The 20,150-nt window shown below is 45.5% G+C and overlaps 3 protein-coding genes across 4 annotated transcripts; 2 read left to right on the top strand and 1 right to left on the bottom strand.

Annotated features, from left to right (window-relative positions):
• Window positions 1-193: 193 nt before the first annotated feature.
• On the top strand, window positions 194-6,959 carry ap5z1 (adaptor related protein complex 5 subunit zeta 1). Of its 2 annotated transcripts, XM_011603740.2 has the most exons (18): window positions 194-553; window positions 892-1,029; window positions 1,222-1,390; window positions 1,565-1,709; window positions 1,829-1,941; window positions 2,026-2,200; window positions 2,303-2,344; window positions 3,251-3,391; window positions 3,522-3,559; window positions 3,655-3,817; window positions 3,917-4,095; window positions 4,162-4,304; window positions 4,391-4,509; window positions 4,882-5,009; window positions 5,079-5,176; window positions 5,269-5,401; window positions 5,483-5,697; window positions 5,774-6,959. In XM_011603740.2, exons 1-18 carry the CDS (start codon window positions 513-515, stop codon window positions 6,024-6,026), a joined length of 2,433 nt encoding a protein of 810 aa, XP_011602042.2. In that variant the 5' UTR covers window positions 194-512; the 3' UTR covers window positions 6,027-6,959. The 2 variants fall into 2 exon arrangements, with proteins under 2 accessions (XP_011602042.2, XP_003964485.2); XM_003964436.3 differs by lacking the exon at window positions 2,303-2,344.
• Window positions 6,152-12,304, bottom strand: mmd2a (monocyte to macrophage differentiation-associated 2a). The gene is made up of 7 exons (XM_011603738.2): window positions 11,611-12,304; window positions 9,316-9,397; window positions 8,514-8,674; window positions 8,119-8,193; window positions 7,903-8,004; window positions 7,737-7,806; window positions 6,152-7,563 (listed from the first exon to the last, which is right to left on the bottom strand). Exons 1-7 carry the CDS (start codon window positions 11,637-11,639, stop codon window positions 7,363-7,365), a joined length of 720 nt encoding a protein of 239 aa, XP_011602040.1. The 5' UTR covers window positions 11,640-12,304; the 3' UTR covers window positions 6,152-7,362.
• A 2,387-nt stretch (window positions 12,305-14,691) lies between these two features.
• On the top strand, window positions 14,692-19,894 carry wipi2 (WD repeat domain, phosphoinositide interacting 2). The gene is made up of 12 exons (XM_003964418.3): window positions 14,692-14,916; window positions 15,527-15,609; window positions 15,977-16,146; window positions 16,266-16,362; window positions 16,520-16,617; window positions 16,767-16,859; window positions 16,988-17,058; window positions 17,227-17,340; window positions 17,462-17,626; window positions 17,798-17,905; window positions 17,991-18,088; window positions 18,572-19,894. The coding sequence occupies exons 1-12, from the start codon at window positions 14,843-14,845 to the stop codon at window positions 18,682-18,684; spliced, it is 1,284 nt and encodes a 427-aa protein (XP_003964467.2). The 5' UTR covers window positions 14,692-14,842; the 3' UTR covers window positions 18,685-19,894.
• The last annotated feature ends 256 nt before the right edge of the window (window positions 19,895-20,150 follow it).

Genomic DNA, 20,150 nt, shown 5'->3' with positions numbered 1-20,150 from the left:
GAGAGAGAGAGAGAGAGAGAGAGGGACAGATAGAGAGAGACAGGGGGAGAGAGAGAGAGCTAGAGAGAGAGGGGGGGGGGGGGACAGATAGATGAGAGGGGGAGAGACGGGGGGGGGGGGGGGGGGAGAGGGACAGATAGAGAGACGGGGGAGAGAAAGAGAGAAGGGGCGGGCAGATGGAAACAGGTGGATTGCGGAATCGACGGCTCCATTCGGTTCTTCACCCCTTTAATTATTGGATGTCATCTGTTTTTAATTTACTGCACTGATTTTATCAAAATGGTTAGCTAGGTGCATGATATCTGTACATAAATCACGTTCTTATTATCCACATACCTGTATGGTGTTTTTTTGTTTTACGATTTATTTAACATACAGATCAAATACGTCACGGATGCGAAAGCGGAACTAAAGGGATGGTCGTGTGCTTCTAGTCCGGAAGAAAATCAGCACCGCACTGTTTACTTTTTTGTAAATTAAAAGAGCCGAGTAATGTGACATCTTCTGTTAAAATGTACTCTCAGGGCTCAGAGAGTTTAATTCGACAAGCAAGGTAAGAAAACGATGTCAAATTGTACTACTGCAGATTTATACGCCTTTCGCTGTAACCCCCTGTTGTGAGCTAGCGAGGCTAATACCAGGTGACATGTCACAGCAATAACTCGCTTTTACATTTACTTTCGTCTCGATGGCTCCCGGAAGGCTCTGTTTAAGTTACTTTTACAGCAGCAACGTGACTCTGCAACACTGTGTAAAACGAGAAATTAAAAATTGAGAAACAAATTCATCTTCCGTGTGCATATACAATATTGGAGATGATGAACTGACATACAATGGCGCTTTAAGGACTTTTAATAGCGTGAACAGCTAAACGGTTTGTGTTCTTTCCAGAGACATAGAAGAGTCTGAGCTGCAGAAGTTTTACAGCAGATTGATCAAAGTTCTTAAAGTAAAGGAGCATGGCCATGAGACTGTTGACTCCCTGCAGAGGCTGCACCTCATCCTTTCTGCCAACAAGTACTCCAGACAGTAAGGACTTCTGTCAGTTTTCACTTTCAGTTCATTCCCACTATTTAACTCTGCATCTTTCTTGCTGTTTCATTATGTCATCTCCAATCATTTCACCTCATTCCATATCCATCCCCGTTTCACCCATTAATCTGGCTTTAGTTAGTCCCTTCTCTCTCAACTGTTTGTCTCTTTGTGTGTCACCAATTAAAGGTTACCAGCAGAGCTTCAGAAGAAGGTGTCCTCACTCCTCTCATCACCTGTTGAGCAGCTGCAGGTACTGAGCTCAGCTGTGCTCAGAGAATCGTCCCTGGGTTTGGAGTACAACCAAAAGAACTTCAGTCCTTTAAACAGCCATGCGGCTGCTCTGCTGCTCTCACAGGTCAGGTTTATTTGAATTCTTCCTGTTAACATTGAGATGGTGGAAAAAAAGTGGCTCGGGTTGCAATTACAGCTCGGAGGCCCCGTTCATGCTTTCAGCACACAATAACCATAGCTTTCATTTTTGTGCTCCTGACCCAAAAGCACATTTAGCAAAATGTGACTCCCCCAACAGGTCGATTCCAGGACTGATCTCTCGTCTTACTGCACCCAGCTGCTGCGCAACCTTGAAAACCGACAGTCAGAGGGGCTGTCGCTCACACACACCCTGCCCATCCTGAACAGTGTCATCACTCACAGCCCCGACTGTCTCACTGAAGGTGACGAAGACACGTTTCGTACTGGGACTAAAGTTGAAAAATCGTCAGGTGGTTATCAGCAACCGTACCGATTTTAACCCCTACCACCCCCCCCACCCCCCTTTTTTTTTTTGGCCTAGATCATGTGACCTTCCTGAGTAAAAAGTTTGTTGACTGGTTACGTTATGCCAGCATCACTCAGGGGGGTGGGGCTTCCTCGGGAGGATTCTTTACGGGGCCTAGGTCACGGCAGGTGAGTTGGATCAGCATGTTTTCATCTTCCTCCATCACATCCATCACTTTTCTCTTCATTGTGTGTGCACACCTTGTCCGTCAGCCGCCACCCATAACCGAGCTGGACGGCACCGTGTCGGGGGATTTCTTCACCGTCCTGTGCGTGGGCCAGGGCTTCACCGAGGACCAGTGGATGAATGTTTACTCCTTCTCCATGCTTCGCCACTGGCTTCTCACTTATCATTCTGTTTCCAATGGCAACAGCACAGTCGACACAGGTAAGGCTGCCCCGCGGCTAATGAGCAGTTTACTTGATGTTGGAGCTACAAACGAACGTCAGCCTCAGCCTCTGTTGTTGTTTTTTTCCCCATCCTCTCCAGTGAGCAGGCTGCAGCACAGCCTCTCCCACTCCTTTTCTAATGGTAAGACTTGTGAGCGGGTGGATTCTCTCTGCTGTCTCTGGGCACAGCAGATACGCTCACTTCTTAGCACCTTCTTAACCTCAGGGTGTGAGACATCAGCTCACAGCACTTTGCATGATCTTGTTTCACAGCCACATGTGGTCTAACACAGCCTAACGTCTTAATTAGATTCTGAATCACATCCTTTTCACCTTCCTTGAGTATTCTGAAAAGTTTATAGGTGAAAGAACCACACTAGGCAGCCAAGTGATTTTTTTTTTCCTCTGTAAACAAAAATAATCTCCAAAACCAGTCATTGTGATCACTGATGTGGTTCCTCGTGTCCTCTGCTGGGCTGAACAGCTTTGTGCCTCCTTTACAACTAACAACTTCAGCGTTTCCTCCATTTTTGTCAGCACCTGTGAATGTTTCAGCCTTCGTGATTGTCTGTAGGCCTTTCTCTCACTTACACGTCTATATCAATCTACGTAGTCATACGGAGGATTTATCTTTTCATTTGAGGCTGTCTTGTGGCTTTGCAGGCTTTTGCAGCTGCACAGTGACACCTGCTGGTTGGGACTACGGGTCGTTCAGCTTTAAAGCCAAATTATTTTGTGCAAAATGTAATCTGAGGTGTAGCTCCTTTATCTACCCTTTTATGACCCTTTCAATTCCTCCTGTATATTTTATCGTGCTCCTGTGAGTTTTCAGCGGTTTGCTTTTGTAGTGTCATGCAGCCAGGTGCTTCACAGGAATGTGAGTTAATAAGTGAGCAAATGTGAATATTTCCAAGACAGGCTACATGCTTTCAGGTTATATTACAACTCATGACCCTTAACCATGTGGTCATCCTCTAAATTTCAATGCTTCTGCTGCAACAAAGATCTACGTATTCTGATCACACTAACTCGCTCTTTCATGCTGCAGATGACCGTTCCGAGGTGGACGGTTCAGTGGTTTCTATGGTTTCGGCAACTTCCTCCTCCAGCCGCCTGTTGCCTCCAAAGGAGCGATTGAGAGAGAAGGCTTTCCAGTACTGCCAGCGCCTCATTGAGCAGTGCGATCGCAGTGAGTTTGTGCATGTTAACACCAGTCAGTGTGTGTGAGAAATGCAAAATACACAAATGGGAATGACTGGCACCTACTGATGTCACGGTGTGTGTCTTATATTTCACCTTTCTGTTCTTTCTTGTCTCAGAGGCTCATAAAAAGACAGACACAGACCTGCAGAAAGCCGTGAGTGTATTAAGTCCAGACGCTAACTGCTGTCACATGACCGCTCGGTGCTAAATCAGGTCAGATTTCCTAATGTCACCCTCTTCCTGGTTCAGTGCCTGGTGGAGGCCGTGTGCGTACTGGACTGTGTGTGTTCAGAAGACACGTCGCTGGTCTACCGGACGTTCCCGTACATCAAAGCGCTCTTTGGACGGCTCAGCTCTGACCTGTCGTTCGCCAGAGTCCTGCTGCCTGTAGCTCAGTTCTACCTCAACCACGGTGCTGACAACTCGGGGACGCGCCTGAGATTATGCCTTTGTGCTCGGTCCATCTGTTAACGGTTCCAAGTTGTATAAAGCTGTACTTGAACCCATCCAGGTGAGGTCGCTGCGGTGGATTGCGACGTCGTGTGGAAGCTGGTTTTTGGCCGCTTCCCTGCCGAGCTGTTCAATGACAACTTCCTGGCACACGAACTGTTGCGCTTCCTCCGTCTGAACCTCGACAGTCTGAAATTCCGAGTCCCTCAGTACACCCACTTCTTTCCAAACCTGCTAAAGGTGAAAACCAGAGAACTTGGACCTCCCACATACATGATAAGAACTGAGCATCCCTTCTGTGTTCAGATGTTGGCGTGGAACAGCCCAGCGTTGGTGGATGAGTTTGTGGATCTGATGCCCTCTCTGGTGACAGCGGGAACTGCGGTGGAACTCCTCCACACTCTGCTGGACCTACCCTGCCTCTCTGCCACACTTGTACTGCAGCTGAGGTGGACTTTAGCCTACAGCTGGCTTAATAATTTGTCTAAAGCCCCTCTCACACTGATACTTTACTACCTCCGTGTCTGTGTCGCAGGGCGGCCTCTTTGCCCATCGCTGAAGCCGGCGCCCGGGGCCTCGTGCCACTCGAGGCATTTCGGAACCCCTCTTTCAGAGGCCTTTTCCTCTTCCTGCTTCGAACCGAGGCAGGCACAGGTAGCACAAATCATGGTGCTTTAGGTTTTTCTCATTTAAAATGACGACTGTTACACTCTTCCTACTACTTCAACCTGTAGCACTCAGGAACAGGGAAAAACGTATTGTCTCTTTTTAAATCAGACTCTGACCTCCCAGGTCCTCTTTTTGGGAAGACTCTTCTGTCTCACTATTCACGTCTGAACCTCCTGTTGTGTCTGGTCGTTGAACAGCGAGCGCTCTCGTATCGATCAAAGCCTGGAAAGAAATGAAACTTTACTCTGATCTTTTTGCTCGGCCGTGCCTGAACAGACAAACTGCAGCGCAGACGGGAGGTCTGGATATTTTGACAGATGATCTATTTCTGCATTGTTCTTTTTTCGCGCTCCGCAGGCGACACCATCGATCGACTGAGCACCCTCCATGAGCTGCTGGCCGAGGCTGCTGATTGGCCCAGAGTCGTCCGGTGCGCTCAGATCGTCCCCGTGATGCTGCACGTTTTTTTCAACGCAGTTATTAAGGTGAGACTGACTTTCTTTACAGATCAGCACGCGCAGCCTCGGCCGGTTAACGACTGTTACCTCCCTCAGGTAGCTGACGAGCAGCTGTTGGCTCACTTGATTTTGGTGATTCTGGAGAGAAGCAGCCTGCTCCTCAACATCCCTTCTTACAGCAAAGAGATACACAGGTTCTCACACACGCACGCGGGGCAAACGCGTTCATCTGCTGCTTCTCAGTCCTCTGTCTCCTCACTTTCTCCACCCCTCCGTGTTTCTGTAGGGTCTTCAGCTGCCACCTGCTGAACCTGTGCAAGCTGCACCCGTCCCTGGTGGTGGACCAGTCCCACGAGCTGCTGGAGTTTGCTGGGACCACGACCAACGTCTACAACAAAGAGGAGATCTACACGCACGTGGTAATGAAGCTGTGGTCCATGCTGACTGGAGGATATTTTGAGTAAACTGGATGTTAAAGTAATACCTTCGTTGGCTTTCAGGTGTGGGTGCTGGGGGAGTACCTTTCGGTGTCATGTGACTCTCGCTGCTCCGTGAACCTCATCACTTCCTGTTTCGAGGCTCTGGAGGCGGTGCTGTTTGAGATCACCTCCTCTACTCCGCCGTCAGGAGGCTCCTGCCCTGCCCCGAGGGTCATCACCACTCTGATGAGCGCTATGGCCAAGCTGGCGTCCCGATCACATGACCTCATACCCAGGTGACCAGCTGATCAGCTGCACCTGGTGATTAATGTTGAAAAAGCCTTGCGTGATGGTAATTATGTGTTGTTTCAGGGTGTCTCTGTTCCTGTCTAAGCTGAGAACGGTAACTAGGGGTGGATCAGTTGCCTGGTGCGCTGACGAGGAGGATCTGGTTTCCATAGTAACTCGTGGTGAGGAGTTGTGGTCCCTGCTGAAGACCCCCGGCGTGGCTCAGAGCGTCCTGACACCCCCATCATACATCACAGAGCCCCGATGGCACAGAGACACCAACATGGCCATGCCGCTGAGGCTGCGGCTCCTTACCCACCTCACACATTCCCAGTGATCTGTTACGCTGTACCTGACCTGCCAACCGGGAACCAACTTTGGTGCATTTCTTGAATTAATAGAGTTCTACTTGATAAAGCACTTTCTGGCACCCAAACAAACCACAGACACAGCACAGTGTGATAGAGCATCTCTTTTTCTTTAATGGTGATTTTTTTTTTCTTCCTCAAAATAGATCATCTGGTTTAAAAAATAAAATGCTTATTACCTGAGTATATGCTCTGTTTTCTGAGAGGAAAAGAAAACACTTTTCTAAAGATTAGACATTAGATGGTGCAGAATTCAGTGCAAAAGTGATCAAATGTTAAAAGTGCACCCTAGGAACAATAGAGAAAGAGACTAAACGATACAATCCGACACCCGTGCAGGATTAGCTGTGCAGCCATCCTGGATGCATCAATACACTTGAGGCTGACAATCACAGCGAGTTCTGTCAATGTGGACAGGGTAGTTCCAGATTTGTTGGTGCCGAGTGACTCTTCCAGAGCTACCAGTGATAAATTCAGTTACGATCAGAGTGAAACAGAATTCATTCTTTAAAAAAACACCCAAAATCTATAGATTCATTGTTTGCAAATAGGGTTGCACATTTCGGGAAATATTAACTTTGTGCAATAACAACAGGATTTGGACTGATATGCGTGTGTTCAGGTCATTTCTAGATTCCTACCAAAAACATCCATTGTCTTCTGCTTTGCTAACTGATTCAGCTAACTGTGTTTATCCAGCCAGAAGTGTGGATTACCTGTTCTATTCATTTAAAAGTTTAATTTCCAACTAATTTGCAGCCTTATTTGCAACTGTGTAAAGAAGAAAGTAAATGATGTTCCATTATTGAACAGCACCAACAGAACGTGGATTTGTTGTGTGTTTTGGCACTAAATGTTGGTCATTAACAATTGCCTGATTAAAGTTCAGTGTTGTACATTAACTTTGCTCATAGAATTTACACCTTCATCCTGTGTGATGACATAATCAGAATTAAGACATTTTATTAGTGCCGACACACTGTTTTCTTGCCTTTTATGTCTAAACTCCATTAGAATGTGAATCAGTGTTTGTTTTTTTTTGGAAAATCAACATCTAAATTTAACACATCTAAGTACAAATGATCTTCCATCAGGTGATGAATACAAAAAGGTCTCCGATCTTAGCATATAGCTAGCATTTTAATTCAACACCAAGAGTTTGGTGGGAGAGACCTGGCCTTCTCTGACCTGAGTCGCATCTCACTCATCCTCTCTCCCACTGAGGTTGTTTTACCATTTTGTGTCTTTGAACACACTTTTCTCACACGCCACGACAACACGCCATCTCTGGCGGAGGGGCATTTGTCACCTTGACGTGTGCAGCATCGACTCCGGTAAGTACAGGTACCTCCAGATGGCGTAATAGTGAACACTCGCTCCCGCCGCCACAAAAAGGTGCCAGATGGCGTGGGCAAAAGGGACCAGACCGTCGCTCTTGAAGAAAACAACGCCCACCACGTACAAGACGCCTCCCACTGCCAGTTCGCACACACCTGCGCGCTCCACCTGGACCGGTCGAGTGGAGAAAACCATTATTCAGGAACATCCTGGTGTCAGTGATGGTTTCACCATCAGATTTTTATGGTCACATAAGAGAGCCCAGGGTTTCAGTTCAGACACATGCTACAGTAACTAGCGATGGTGGTCTAGCTGTTCTTCCATTAAAAGCTGATTATTACCATAGACAATATGACGAAGGCAGGAACCGCTCCCATGGCCACATACCCCAACAGCTCCAGCAGTTTATACCTAACAGTTCCAGGAGACATGTGAGGATATAAAAACTCATTTCAAAATGTTAGTGGTTCACGCAGAAGTGCGGCATTTAGCAGGTGTCGGCGTTACCTCTCGTGGAAAAAGAAGACGTACACAGACCCAACACAAGCCATGACCCATATCAGCCACCGCATGTGGCACGACCAGGGCCCCAGCTCCCTCAGCATCAGCCTGAACACACACACACACACACACACACACACACACACACACACACACACACCAGTTTCAGCTTGAGAAAACTGCCAAACTGCACAAGGTACTGGCTGCTGTCAGGTGACCCACCATGGAGAGTAGGAAGCAGCGATGAAGAAGTAGATGGCCATCCGGTCACACATGTGGAACCGCTGCTCCACATTCCTGCACCGTGACGACAACAACAGCTCTAATTAAAACCATTAACAATGTTTTTTGTTTAATCTCACTCTTCCAGGTGAGGGAACCGGTCATTACTTTCATTTGCCAGGATCATTTATGATGTTTAGGTTATAAAAACACGATATTCCAGTGGTTTCAGTTCAGTTTCTTCATGGTGAATCAAACATTCATTGTGTATTTGGCTCGGGCCCTCAGGTTGGGTCATATTTCATAAACACTGTTTATCGAAGCAGAACACAAACATGCACATGTGCCAAATGCCTCACACACACATACACCCACATGCACCCATGAACACACACCGGAGGTGACTGATTTTCCAGGCAGCCGTGTGGAAGAGCGTGGAGGTGACAAACAGACCCGTGAGGCCGCTCCCGTAGAGCCAGGCGGCTGTGCGATGCCATTGGTCTACAGACAGGAAATACAGCACAGACCCGCCTACCAGACTTGGAAGGATCCAAAACTAGATGGAGGAAAAAAAGCGTTGTTTTTTTTTATTTTTCCTTGATTAGTAAATGCAAATGTTGTTAAGATAATTGTGTTTCTGCTCTCAGTCTGAAGTAATTTAGGTCAGCAATTAGACAAGAAACACTGAGCCTTCATGCATAAACAGCAGATGCTAATTATCTCCCTTTAATCCAAGATATTAGAGCATAATTTAGGCTGATATGACCACAGCAGAGGTGTGTGGAAGCACCCTAAGATTCGCAGATTTTTGGATTTTCATTGTTTTACATCAGAATTTAGCACCAGAAAGTTTAGATGATTTCAGTGATTAAACTTCTCTTTAAGATGCTTAACAGAAGGTGAAGTTGATACTTGATGTTAGCATGGGCGTTTGCAGGCGCCGGTCTCTGCAGCCCCTTGAAATTCATTTTTCTGTTTTCTCTTTCACTCTCTCCCTCCTGCTGTGTCACGGGCACATGTTCACGTGGATTACAGCAGATTAGAGAAATGCTGCAGGCTGAATCACAGATTACAGCCCACTTCCTCTGCGCCGCGGCCAGAAATCCTCCTGCGTTCGGCCTCATTCCTCACAATCCAATCCGCTCCATCGCTGAACCTCCAGTAACTACAGGAAAAGTGGACGAGAACCCGGCTCACCCCGTGTGTGGCGCAGTTGGCCGCGTGCTCGTACTCGGTGGGCTGGTATCGCTTACTGGCTGGGACCCTGCAGTTCATGAACCTGAGAGGGGGGTGGGGGCGGGGGGGTAGCAGAGAGGGGGAGATGACAGAAGCATGAGTACAGGTGAAGAATCAGGTATCACTGTTCTGGTTAATAATTAGTGTGCTGAAACCATGAACTGTGTGTGTGTGTGTGTGTGTGTGTGTGTGTGTGTGTGTGTGTGTGTGTGTGTGTGTGTGTGTGAGATTGCCATTCTTCAAGGATTTGCAGCTTTGTAATCCACATCATGCTCTCTGAATTCTAGTGTGATCGCTACTCTTAAGTGTGTGTGTGTGTGTGTGGGTGTGTGTGTGTGTGTGTGTGTGTGTGTGTGTGTGTGTGTGTGTGTGTGCGCGTGTGCGCGTGTGTAATCAGCAAACATTCCGTCTTGCGAGGAACATACCACATCTGGCGATGTTATGAAACCACAGTTTATATTTCAAGATGCATGAATCGCCAAATCTGATTTATTCTCTAAATCTGGATGGTTGAAACATAAGGATTTTGTAACAGGCACGATTTGTGTGGGTATTCTGTAACTCGAGGTGTTTAAAAGAAGGGGGCTCACATCCCAGCTGTCTATATTCACACAAACATAGAACAGAAACGTTAACGCACGATCCTCCTCGGCCACATGCGAACCCCTACAAAGAAGCTTATTGGAGGAACACGATTAATACGTCCCACCTGAGGGGAGGATGCCTAACTGTGTCACGTAGCGTGACAAAAAAAGAAGTAAAAACCCGTTATGTTATTATACACAGATGTCTGAATGACTCCCCTTTACAAGTAGGTGCTTTTATTTTGTTGGAGATGTTTGTGCAGTTTAAGAGATAAACTATGAGTAGAAGCATAATTGGACCATTTTATTTCATTTTATTTTTAAATGTTATTTTAGATGTGACTTAAATCATCACATAGTGAGCCCACAGTGCTCCGTCACACAGCACATCTTTCCTTTCATCATAAATTGTTCTGATTTTTAAGCATACTCACGCTGATGCCACTGACTGATCTGGAGCTTTAACCATTGTGTAAGTGGAATGTTTGTGAATTCCCAGGCTTCATGGAGATAATCTAACAGTGAGCTCAGGTGTGTGTTTAATTCCTGACATTTGTCTTCTTCATCATCGCCTCATATGTTGAGGCACACTCCCTCCTACACACGCCCTGCACAAACAAGCATGTTTTTCCTGCAGCTTTCTCCACTGCCTGCGGCGTGAAAACGGGGATTGAACAAACCGTTGCGATATTGTCACAACACGCTCCGTATTGTAGGTATCATAATCAGCAGATGCATTTAGGCAACACGGCCATCACATTTGTTTTCTGTTTTCCAGGCCAGTGAAAATGTGTCCCAATCATTCATAAGAGGCTGCTCTGTGTGTGTGTGTGTGTGTGTGTGTGTGTGTGTGTGTGTGTGTGTGTGTGTGTGTGTAATGAACTGAAAACAGAGGACAGGGATTGGGATTCTCTCCAGATTTTGTGTTTCTGTAAATGTGTGTGTTAAGTAATGGTTCATAAATTCGTCTGAATGGCCCTCAACAGCACAGGATTGACTGTATGTGTGTGTGTGTGTGTGTGTGTCCTCTGTTTAAATACAGGGCCACTCTTTTAACGGAGAGATCAAGTTTATCTCTTGCGGGTCTTGAACTCTGGTTCTCACGATTGTAGTCATCTCCATTTTCACACACAAAGGCTGGAGCCTGGATGACCGATAAAGGCAGCCATGCAGAATTCAAAGTGATTGCTCTACTGTAAACTCTCGAGTGTGTGTGCGCGCGTGTGTGACACACTCGTGTTACAGCCACGCAGTGGCAGAATGTAACCATGTAAACAAGCACATTTACCCAAATACTGCACTACTAAAAACATCTGTGGCCCATTTCCTGCTGCTGTTAGTTTATTCCTTCACATCATGCTGTTCTTTTACTGGTCCACTTTCAGATTAGGGAATCTTTTTGCAGATTACCTCCAGCATCAGAGCGAAGCCAAGATTTTGAAGCCGAAACGCTCATTTAGAAATGAATTAGCATGTATATTTTGTGTACACTGTTTCAACACGCTTGAACTTTCACTTTTTGGATTTGGGTGTTATTACATGACTGAGATGGATCAATGAATAAGTTATGGTGACAGAAACACACACACAAACACACACACGCAGTCCATAAACTCTGGTTTTGTGCGTCGTTACGCACGGCTATCGGATCCAAACAGGAGGGGATGATTACCTTCCGAATTTTGTCTTCTTGAAGTCCATCTCGTGAAGGGCTCTGCGCGCGCCCGCGCGTGCGTCAGGCGCCCGGCGCTCTGTTTACCGTCGGCACATCCGCGAGCGTCGTCCCCTCCTGCGGACCCGCCGCTCCGGATGTCCCATAGAAAAGTCGGCCAGGAGAGTCGCGTCCGCGGAGCGAGGCAGCGGGGCCACAGACGGGGGAGTTTGACCCAAAGTCGCGAGAGTTTCCGCGGCCGGAGCGAGCGCGCGGCGGCGAGCGCAGGTCGGAGGGTGCAGCGAGTTTTGTTGGCGTCTCGTGCGTTTGCGGGATGTTCCGCGGGACTGGGTCTGTGAGCCCTCCCCTTTCCTCTGGACGGATGATAACAGAGCAGCAGCCCCTCCCGACACCACTTCTCCGGCCTCGGTTTACATGTCGAGCCGCCTGCTGGTATTTAAATGTTGTTGGAACATGTTGGTATCCAGGTGATCATTTCAGCGCTGGGTTTTATGCGTTAGGATGAAAGTGTCCTATAATGAGGTTGTGAGAGAGTGTTGCGTGTTTCACTCTCCTTCTTTATGGAGTATTCCAATTATTGTTATTCACATGATTCAGCATCATCATCAGCGTCATCATCATTACATTCCGGCACTACAATTGCAGCTAAACGGGTCATTTATGTTTTTCATCACGCAGCTGTTCTTTTTGCACTTGTTGCATGTGTCAGTGTTGATATACTACCGGTGTTTAATGCATTATTAATGGCGCAGCCCCTGTAACAACCTAGCTTCCTTCAAAGTGTCCATCTTGAAATAAAATACGTGCAAACAAGCATACACAAAAGATACTTCTGTAGTACTGACTTGGGTTTCTCCTCCATGGAATAGTATGTTGTCTCATGGCCACCTGGGCATTGAATACCCACTGAAGTATTTCTTCATGTTAGTAATTTAACAAATAACACCATCAAATGTCCCAGCTAATTTCAGAATGTGTCTACAACATTAAAGTAGCCTGAAAATGAGCCTGTATGAGGCTCTACTATAAAAGATGTGTTCCCTGCGGGCCACCGTAGCTTCTAATGTGCTGTAACAGGAAGGAAGTTGAAGACACATGTTGAATTCTTGGAATCCAAATTCTCAGTGGTTTATGTGGCCTTATCGTCCACACAGAGCTGCTGCACAATGATATCTTTATTTGGACATTTGTAATCATTTCCAACAGTTCAAAACACAAAAGGGATTAACATTTAAAATAGGAAAAATGTGGCAGTTTTTCACATGTTGTTATCTTCTGCCTGTCCTTCACTGACCCTCTCATATTTGCCTTCAAACAACAGAGGGGGAGAGAGAGAGAGCAAGGGGCTCAGTGGAAAATTAAAAATTATCCAACAACAGTGGCGGCAGTGGCTCTTTGTGGGACTGAGCAGCAGCTGTGTGAGACGGAACAGTTACATTCTGCAAACACACAGATGACCAAACAAGTTTCCCCTCTTTCAACAAAGCATGTGACATATTCACCACGGGCAGGCGGCTTTATTTACGCAAGTAAATAACAACGTCCACCGCTCGTTCTCTGCGTTGATACAAACAGGTTTTACAGTTTAACTAACTTCAGCATTAGAATTTAAACACCGTAAATCTTCAGCAAAGTTTCTGGGTCTTAGTTAAAAACATTGGAGGAAACAAAATCTTTATTGGACTGACTCTAAAAGTACCCCTTGACCATGCAAACTCCACATAGAAAGATCTGAACTGGAATATTATTTATGTTCTACCCTTGAAATTGCATTTATGTTGTTTCTGTGGGAGAGTATCTCTCAGTCCCTGAAAACATCCAACTGAAAAAAAGATGTATGCGATGGAGACACTGTTTCCAGCCTGGATGATGTCACTGTCAGTGTAAGAGAAGAAAAATACACTTAAAAATACCAGAACTCTTTGGTCATCACTACTGAGAACAAGTACCAGGAAGCACATGCACTTCTAATGATAAAGCAACTGTCTGCTAATAAGCGTTTCATACTACTAAAGGTAATCTGTCTGTCTGTCTGTCTGTCTGTCTGTCTGTCTGTCTGTCTGTCTGTCTGTATATTTATTTATCTATCTATCTAAATATCTATCTATCTATCTATCTATCTATCTATCTATCTATCTATCTATCTATCTATCTATCTGTCTGTCTGTCTGTCTGTCTGTCTGTCTGTCTGTCTGTCTGTCTGTCTGTCTGTCTGTGTGTGTGTGTGTCTGTCTGTCTGTCTAGTCACACAGTAATACATGTTTAGTTATTCATATTTTAGTTATTCATATATAAGTGACAATATATTGTCAGTGTAAGTGATTTTATTATAAGTGTATGTTGTTATGTGTTGACGGCATTAAACAATAATGAAACTTTTAATTAAACATTCAACTTTTGAGTTGTTTCCCCCCTCCGATGAGCACATGTAAAAACACAGGTAAAAACACTGAGCCTGTGTCTACAAGTTCTCAACCATCTTTTAATGTTCTTTCCCATGGTCCAAATATAGTTACTGATTTATGCTTTGTTTAGTTTAGTTTCTTTTTTTACCAGCACTGATCCTGCTTGGCTGAATACAGTAATCTACTGAGTAAGGGTGTACTCAAGCTTCAGCTCTTTGGTTTTAAATGCTTTCCAAATTTCTGCCTATCACTTAAAAGAAAAACTATGGGCTGACACATTAGACTTTTTTTAACCATTAATATACAAATGTCCCAACACTCCAGCACAACACCACAAATTTATGTTAAGATCTTGTTTGGTTTGTAGGAACAATTTGAATCATAATTTGAATTCATAATTCATGAAGTCCCATTCATTTCCCCCAGCAGTTATTCAGGTGGCCGGTGGGGGCGCTGTTACATAAAGCCGTGAGTCGCTAATTTTCCGACAGAAAGTTTCCAAAAGTGCTTTTCTCCCGGATGGACCCGATGATGGAGAGTTCGGAACATCTGTCCTCTGTCACATCTGCTTTTTGATCATTTTAAAGTTAGGTTTTAAACCCACGTCAACTTTGCACGTACCAACGGTGCTCTGCCCCTTTAAAGACGCAGCACGCGGCCTGGACGGCGCATGCGCAGTAGAGGGAGGCCAGCTCCATGAAAAACAACAACAATCACAACAGCGGGGCTCGCAGGAGACAGCCCCGACACGGACAACGTTGCTGCTTGAACCCGGTCGAACTGCTGCTATTTCTGCCAGAGCTTTACATGTCCATGGTGCCGAACCCATGAACCTGGCCAGTCAAAGCGGGGATGCGGGCGGAAGCCAGCTCCTCTTCGCAAACTTTAACCAGGACAACACGTAAGGCAGGGCCGGGGGGACTGGAGAACCGTCGGCCTCTGCTGTCAACGCTAGCCTTCGTTAGCAAGCCCAGTGTGGGCGCCTGGTTGGGTGACGGAATGAAATAGCCTCGGTGCTGATACTCGCATTAGCAGTGACCTCCAACACAAGGCGATGTTTAAGGATATCTTGCTAGAATGCCCCGGCGATGTGTTATTTTCCCCGCTTTAGAATAGCTTTGTAGCTAACGCGAAGCTGCATGGAGAACGTGGCTAACTTTAGCCATAATTAACATAGGTGGCAGGCATCTTTTCCAGAGGAATAGATAAAAGTTGCAATGTTCGATGTATATTTTACAGATGCGTACGTGTTATTGGGTGTTCACTTAATCGCAGTGTTTGACAGTTTCGTGTTTCAGAAGGTCAAACGTGTTGATTTGGGCTGTGAATGTGTTGGAAAAGTCTCAAAGTGGGTCGGTGTAATTGTTGGAGACGTAGCATAAGTCCCATCCAAAAGAGTGAGGAATGCAATGTCGTTTTATGGCCAAGCAATTTTAAGCCAATTGATAATATCATGGTGCAGTAACAAGAAGATAATTGTGTTCTTTTCTTTTCTATTTTGTATATTTTAGGTCTTTAGCTGTTGGCACCAAATCGGGATACAAGTTTTTCTCACTGTCATCAGTGGATAAATTGGAGCAGATATATGAATGTAGTAAGTATTGACCAACATCTCCTTGCCTTTCTTGTCTTTTAAAATATGTTGTCATTACTCTGTAATGATATAGCTGAGTCATCAGATCCTTGCTTGAAAGAATAAGGTTGTATTGTGTATTATCAGCCATGATTTTCATACTGAGTATATTAGATTTGTTTAAAGTTTTAATTAAAGATCTTCATAAATGTTTGCAACCTTTGTCCTGCAGGGTCTGACTCTGACTCTTTGATATAAATGGAAATATGTAAATGGTTATGACGACCATTTAACTATCTTGTCAGCAAATGTAGCAATAAAAGGAGAAATGCCACCATTTAAATGCCAGAAAGTGATGTTTTTGCATGTTTGTGTGTGGCGCTACCAGTGGACACGGAGGATGTGTGCATCGTGGAGCGTCTGTTCTCCAGCAGTCTGGTGGCCATCGTCAGCCTCAAGGCTCCGAGAAAACTCAAGGTCTGTCATTTCAAGAAGGGAACTGAAATCTGCAACTACTCCTACTCCAACACCATCCTGGCTGTCAAGCTCAACAGACAGGTGAAGAAATCGCTGTGTCACCACATCAGAAAACACATTTTCCTTGCCCAGAACGGGAACAGGTTTACACATTTTTGGTCGTCACACTGATGGTGATGTTGTCGTGCTTTGCTGTTCAGAGGCTGATAGTGTGTCTGGAGGAATCACTTTATATACACAACATCCGAGACATGAAAGTGTTGCACACGATCCGAGAAACCCCTCCGAACCCATCGGGTGAGCGTCATAACCAAAGCAATTTCTTTTCTGATTTCGTGGTGGCTGCAAACTGACACTGTCACTTACTCGAATATTAAATCCACAAAAGAGGAGCTGTTCAGTGACGTCAGAATAATCATTTTTCCCTGAATTCCTTTGGTGTTTCTGCTCACAGGATTGTGTGCCCTGTCCATCAGCAATGACAATTGTTATCTGGCCTACCCAGGCAGCGCTACAATAGGAGAAGTCCAGGTGTTTGACACAGTCAACCTGGTAGGTGACAGATGCACCACCACAGGTCCTTCACTCTTATTCTTTGCTGAAGGAGATTTATGCCTGCTATGATGACACCGTCTGGTTTGACAGCCACTGTTTGCTGTCATCACTCACTTGCGTTCATGTTGTCCGTATTGTTTCTGCAGAGAGCGGCTAATATGATTCCAGCCCACGACAGCCCATTAGCCGCTCTGGCTTTTGATGCCAGTGGAACCAAACTGGCCACAGCCTCAGAGAAAGTAAATGATTATTTTGAGTGTTGGGTGTTTGTTTTTTTATCCACCCGTGTGTTATTTCATGCTACACAAATACTGTTCCTGCCTCCCCTCCATGCTTTATCATCCCTTGTGTATCTTTCACCCCTTAGGGAACGGTTATCCGTGTCTTTTCAATCCCAGAGGGACAGAAGCTCTTTGAGTTTCGAAGAGGAGTGAAGAGGTGGAGGATTTCTTGCTCTTTTTTTTTATTATTACTTCAACTGCTTAAAAAAATTGAGTCTTTATAAAGTCAGAAGCCTCCATCTTAACACTGAGTGCACCTATTATTCATTTTATTTATGTGATAGCAACTGTTTGGAGAAAACCTAAATGCTTCTCTTTGTTTTAGGTGCGTCAGTATCTGCTCATTAGCATTCAGTATGGAAGGCTTGTACCTGTCAGCTTCCAGCAACACAGAAACGGTCCACATCTTCAAACTGGAGACCCAGAAGGAGAAATATGTGTGCGTACTATTTCATCTCCCTTGAATAACTGAAAGTTAGGAGGTTCTTTATGTTTTCTGTATTGTGTGAAACTATTTATTCTGTTTGTGTGTGTGTGTGTGTGTGTGTGTGTGCCTGTAGTCCTGCAGAGGAGCCCACCACATGGGGAGGGTATATAGGCAAGGTGCTGATGGCGTCCACCACTTACCTGCCGTCCCAAGTGACTGAAATGTTCACCCAGGGACGGGCCTTTGCCACTGTGCGTCTGCCGTTCTGCGGTCACAAGAACATCTGCGCCTTAGCTGTGTGAGTGTCTGCAGAAGCAGACTTGTCGCGCGTCGTTCAAGTGGAGATGTGGACAGTTTTGATAGATGTTTAACTGTAATTTCCAGTCCAGGTAGAAAGAGTCCATTTCACTCTCAGAGTATCGCGTGTGTGAATTAAGAGAGGCTTTTTATGGTTGTTATTTTAATTTAGGATTCAGAAGATTCCCAGATTGTTGGTGGCTGCGGCTGATGGGTACCTGTATCTCTACAACTTGGATCCACAAGAAGGAGGAGAGTGCACACTGATGAAGCAGCACAGGTAACACACACTCTCACTCACTCGCTCTTGTCAGGGGTTCTAATCCGAGAGTTGGTCATCCAGACTTTTGTGTCACTGATTTCAGGTTAGACGGCAGTGCCGAACCATCCAATGAGATCCTGGAGCAGGGATCACATGACCGCCCACTCGTGGCTCAGACCTACAGTGCTGCAGTGACTAAAGGTATGTTTCCTGCTGGATTTGACATATTGCTTATGCAGATAATCTTTGGTAATCTGTAGGTTGTTTCTATATCCATGCTGAGCTACAGTTGATCATTTTTGCACCTTCAGAATATTCTCCTACTTTAAAATGTTTAAGTTGATTCATGTAATTTAAAACAGATTGTGTCTGTGTTGTAGTTGGACTTTATGGTTTCATTCTCTTTCAAATAGTTGGAGCTTATAAAGTGGCTTCTTGTCATTCTTTCTCTTCTAATTATTAAAAATATGATTAAAATTCCAAACATTATTTAAGTTTGAAAGAAAACGTATTTCCAATAAAGTATTGTTGATATATTCTCATGAGAAATAAGTCAACTCTGATATGAGTTAGTCTTTAAAAAAAGAATCCTCCCCCCTGTTGCCTTCAAAAGAAGATCTACAGTTGTTTTTTTACTTCATAGCAAACTATTTTCCTTGTTTGCCCTCTGACCTTGTTTCCTAGGTTACTGTGAAGAGCAGGGTGCTGTGGGAGGGGCTGGCCTAGAAGATGACCTCAATGACCTGCACTTGGAGGAAGAGAACGAACAGCCTCCGCTCATCCTGGAGACGGACTGAGCGGCCGGATCCATCGATCAGGGGGACTCCTCTGGTGCTGCTACGGAAAATGTGACACACAGTGTGGGGGGGGGCAGGATCAGGAGGCCAGGGGTGTTTTTAAACGCTGTTCAGGAGCCCGTTCATCTGCTCGCATACGTTTGTCATTTTTCTCCCTCAGTTTTGCCTCCACAGGTCAAACTGATGCTTTGCATGTACATGTGCCAACCGCTGAAAATGCCCCCCCCCCCCATGCGAGTGTCTGAAAGCTTGTGTGTTGGACGTTTGATTCAAAAATGTTAAAAATGTAGCTACGTCTCTAAAGGCACACACTGGGACCCAGGCACTCTGTGAAAAGATCGTGATTGTGTAAGTGCCTCGCAGCTCCGATGATACAGTTTCCTCTGTCTCGGGGGGGGCTCTCTGTTTTGGCTAAATAAAAATGTGTGTTCAGTCGTCTGATCTTAATGCGAAGGTTATGTTCGGTCTTTTGTTACCCTCGCGTATCTCCAGTCCGGGTGGGAAACCGATCCGATCCCCCCTCCAGTGAAGGATTTGGAACTTTTGGTACAAGTGTGTGTCAGTGCGCCTGTGCAGAGAGCGCATCTGTAGCTGTTTGAGTGCTGCGCGTGTACATTAGCAACACACCAAGTGATTCGCTTCTTCTTGTCCTATTTTTACCTCACTCAAACAGGGGCTCAGTGGACCTTCCTGCCCCCCCCCATCATTGCTTGAATTGAACCTGATATTGTTATTGATTTATTTTTTTCCTGCTCTATAATCAGTCATAACCAACGATGTATCCTGTGTTCAAAAACATGCATGGTGGTGTTGACGTGGTACTCTGTCCATACATCTGACACCTTTGGCAAAAAGCCGTCGGCGACGGCGTCCTGCTGTATTCGTCTCTGCAGTGCTGGATGTGACCAGGTATCGGCGGCCCACCAGGAAACGGCCGTGACATTTCATGCACCGTGCGGTAGCGACCATCGAAGGGAACCCGTGGATTCACTCTCTGAAGCTCAAGCTGGATTCTCATCAACTGGTCAGGGAGGCTGCACGATTCCCCATTAATCCTGTGGTATGTGTGTGTGTGTGCGCGTGTGTGAGGGCGCTAAACGGGGATTAACCACAGGATTTTGGTGTGTTGAGCATTTTCTAATGATTTTTGTATGAAATGTGAAAACATTCATCTAAAACTGAAATGAGAATAAATCCCATGTTGATGTACGATGCAGAGTTGGTGGCGTTTGTTGGGGCAGGAGCGGTTCTAGGCAGGAAGATTTCAAATAGAAGTGACTGATTCCTTTTGAGGTCCTCTGAATATCCTGATGGGTCTGCTTATTGCTTCCAGAGCATCTCAATGTGACGCGTGCAGCCACTACATCCTTTTTTATGAATGTAGTGTCAACAGGACATTAGGAAGAATATGACTGAAGATAAACACTGTAAAAAGAGGTGGAATTCTGGGACATTCCGCTGACATT

This window comes from Takifugu rubripes, chromosome 5, assembly GCF_901000725.2.
Source record: "Takifugu rubripes chromosome 5, fTakRub1.2, whole genome shotgun sequence".
NCBI classification, from domain to species: Eukaryota; Metazoa; Chordata; class Actinopteri; order Tetraodontiformes; family Tetraodontidae; genus Takifugu; species Takifugu rubripes.
The sequence above is the reverse complement of the archived record's forward strand: the minus strand, read 5'-3'. Positions and strand labels throughout refer to the sequence as shown.

What these genes read in the sequence shown, in the direction of transcription:
- ap5z1 (XM_011603740.2), top strand. Translation starts at nt 513, where the DNA reads ATGTACTCTCAGGGCTCAGAGAGTTTAATTCGACAAGCAAG. An exon ending in CAACAGCACAGTCGACACAG is followed by an intron (nt 2,201 to 2,302) that starts GTAAGGCTGCCC and finishes CATCCTCTCCAG; the next exon opens with TGAGCAGGCTGCAGCACAGC. An exon ending in TTTTCAACGCAGTTATTAAG is followed by an intron (nt 5,010 to 5,078) that starts GTGAGACTGACT and finishes TACCTCCCTCAG; the next exon opens with GTAGCTGACGAGCAGCTGTT.
- mmd2a (XM_011603738.2), bottom strand. Translation starts at nt 11,639, where the DNA reads ATGGACTTCAAGAAGACAAAATTCGGAAG. An exon ending in GCTGCTTCCTACTCTCCATG is followed by an intron (nt 8,005 to 8,118) that starts GTGGGTCACCTG and finishes GTGTGTGTTCAG; the next exon opens with GCTGATGCTGAGGGAGCTGG. An exon ending in CCTTCGTCATATTGTCTATG is followed by an intron (nt 7,564 to 7,736) that starts GTAATAATCAGC and finishes CGACCGGTCCAG; the next exon opens with GTGGAGCGCGCAGGTGTGTG.
- wipi2 (XM_003964418.3), top strand. Translation starts at nt 14,843, where the DNA reads ATGAACCTGGCCAGTCAAAGCGGGGATGCGGGCGGAAGCCAGCTCCTC. An exon ending in ACCCAGAAGGAGAAATATGT is followed by an intron (nt 17,341 to 17,461) that starts GTGCGTACTATT and finishes GTGTGCCTGTAG; the next exon opens with TCCTGCAGAGGAGCCCACCA. An exon ending in CAGTGCTGCAGTGACTAAAG is followed by an intron (nt 18,089 to 18,571) that starts GTATGTTTCCTG and finishes CTTGTTTCCTAG; the next exon opens with GTTACTGTGAAGAGCAGGGT.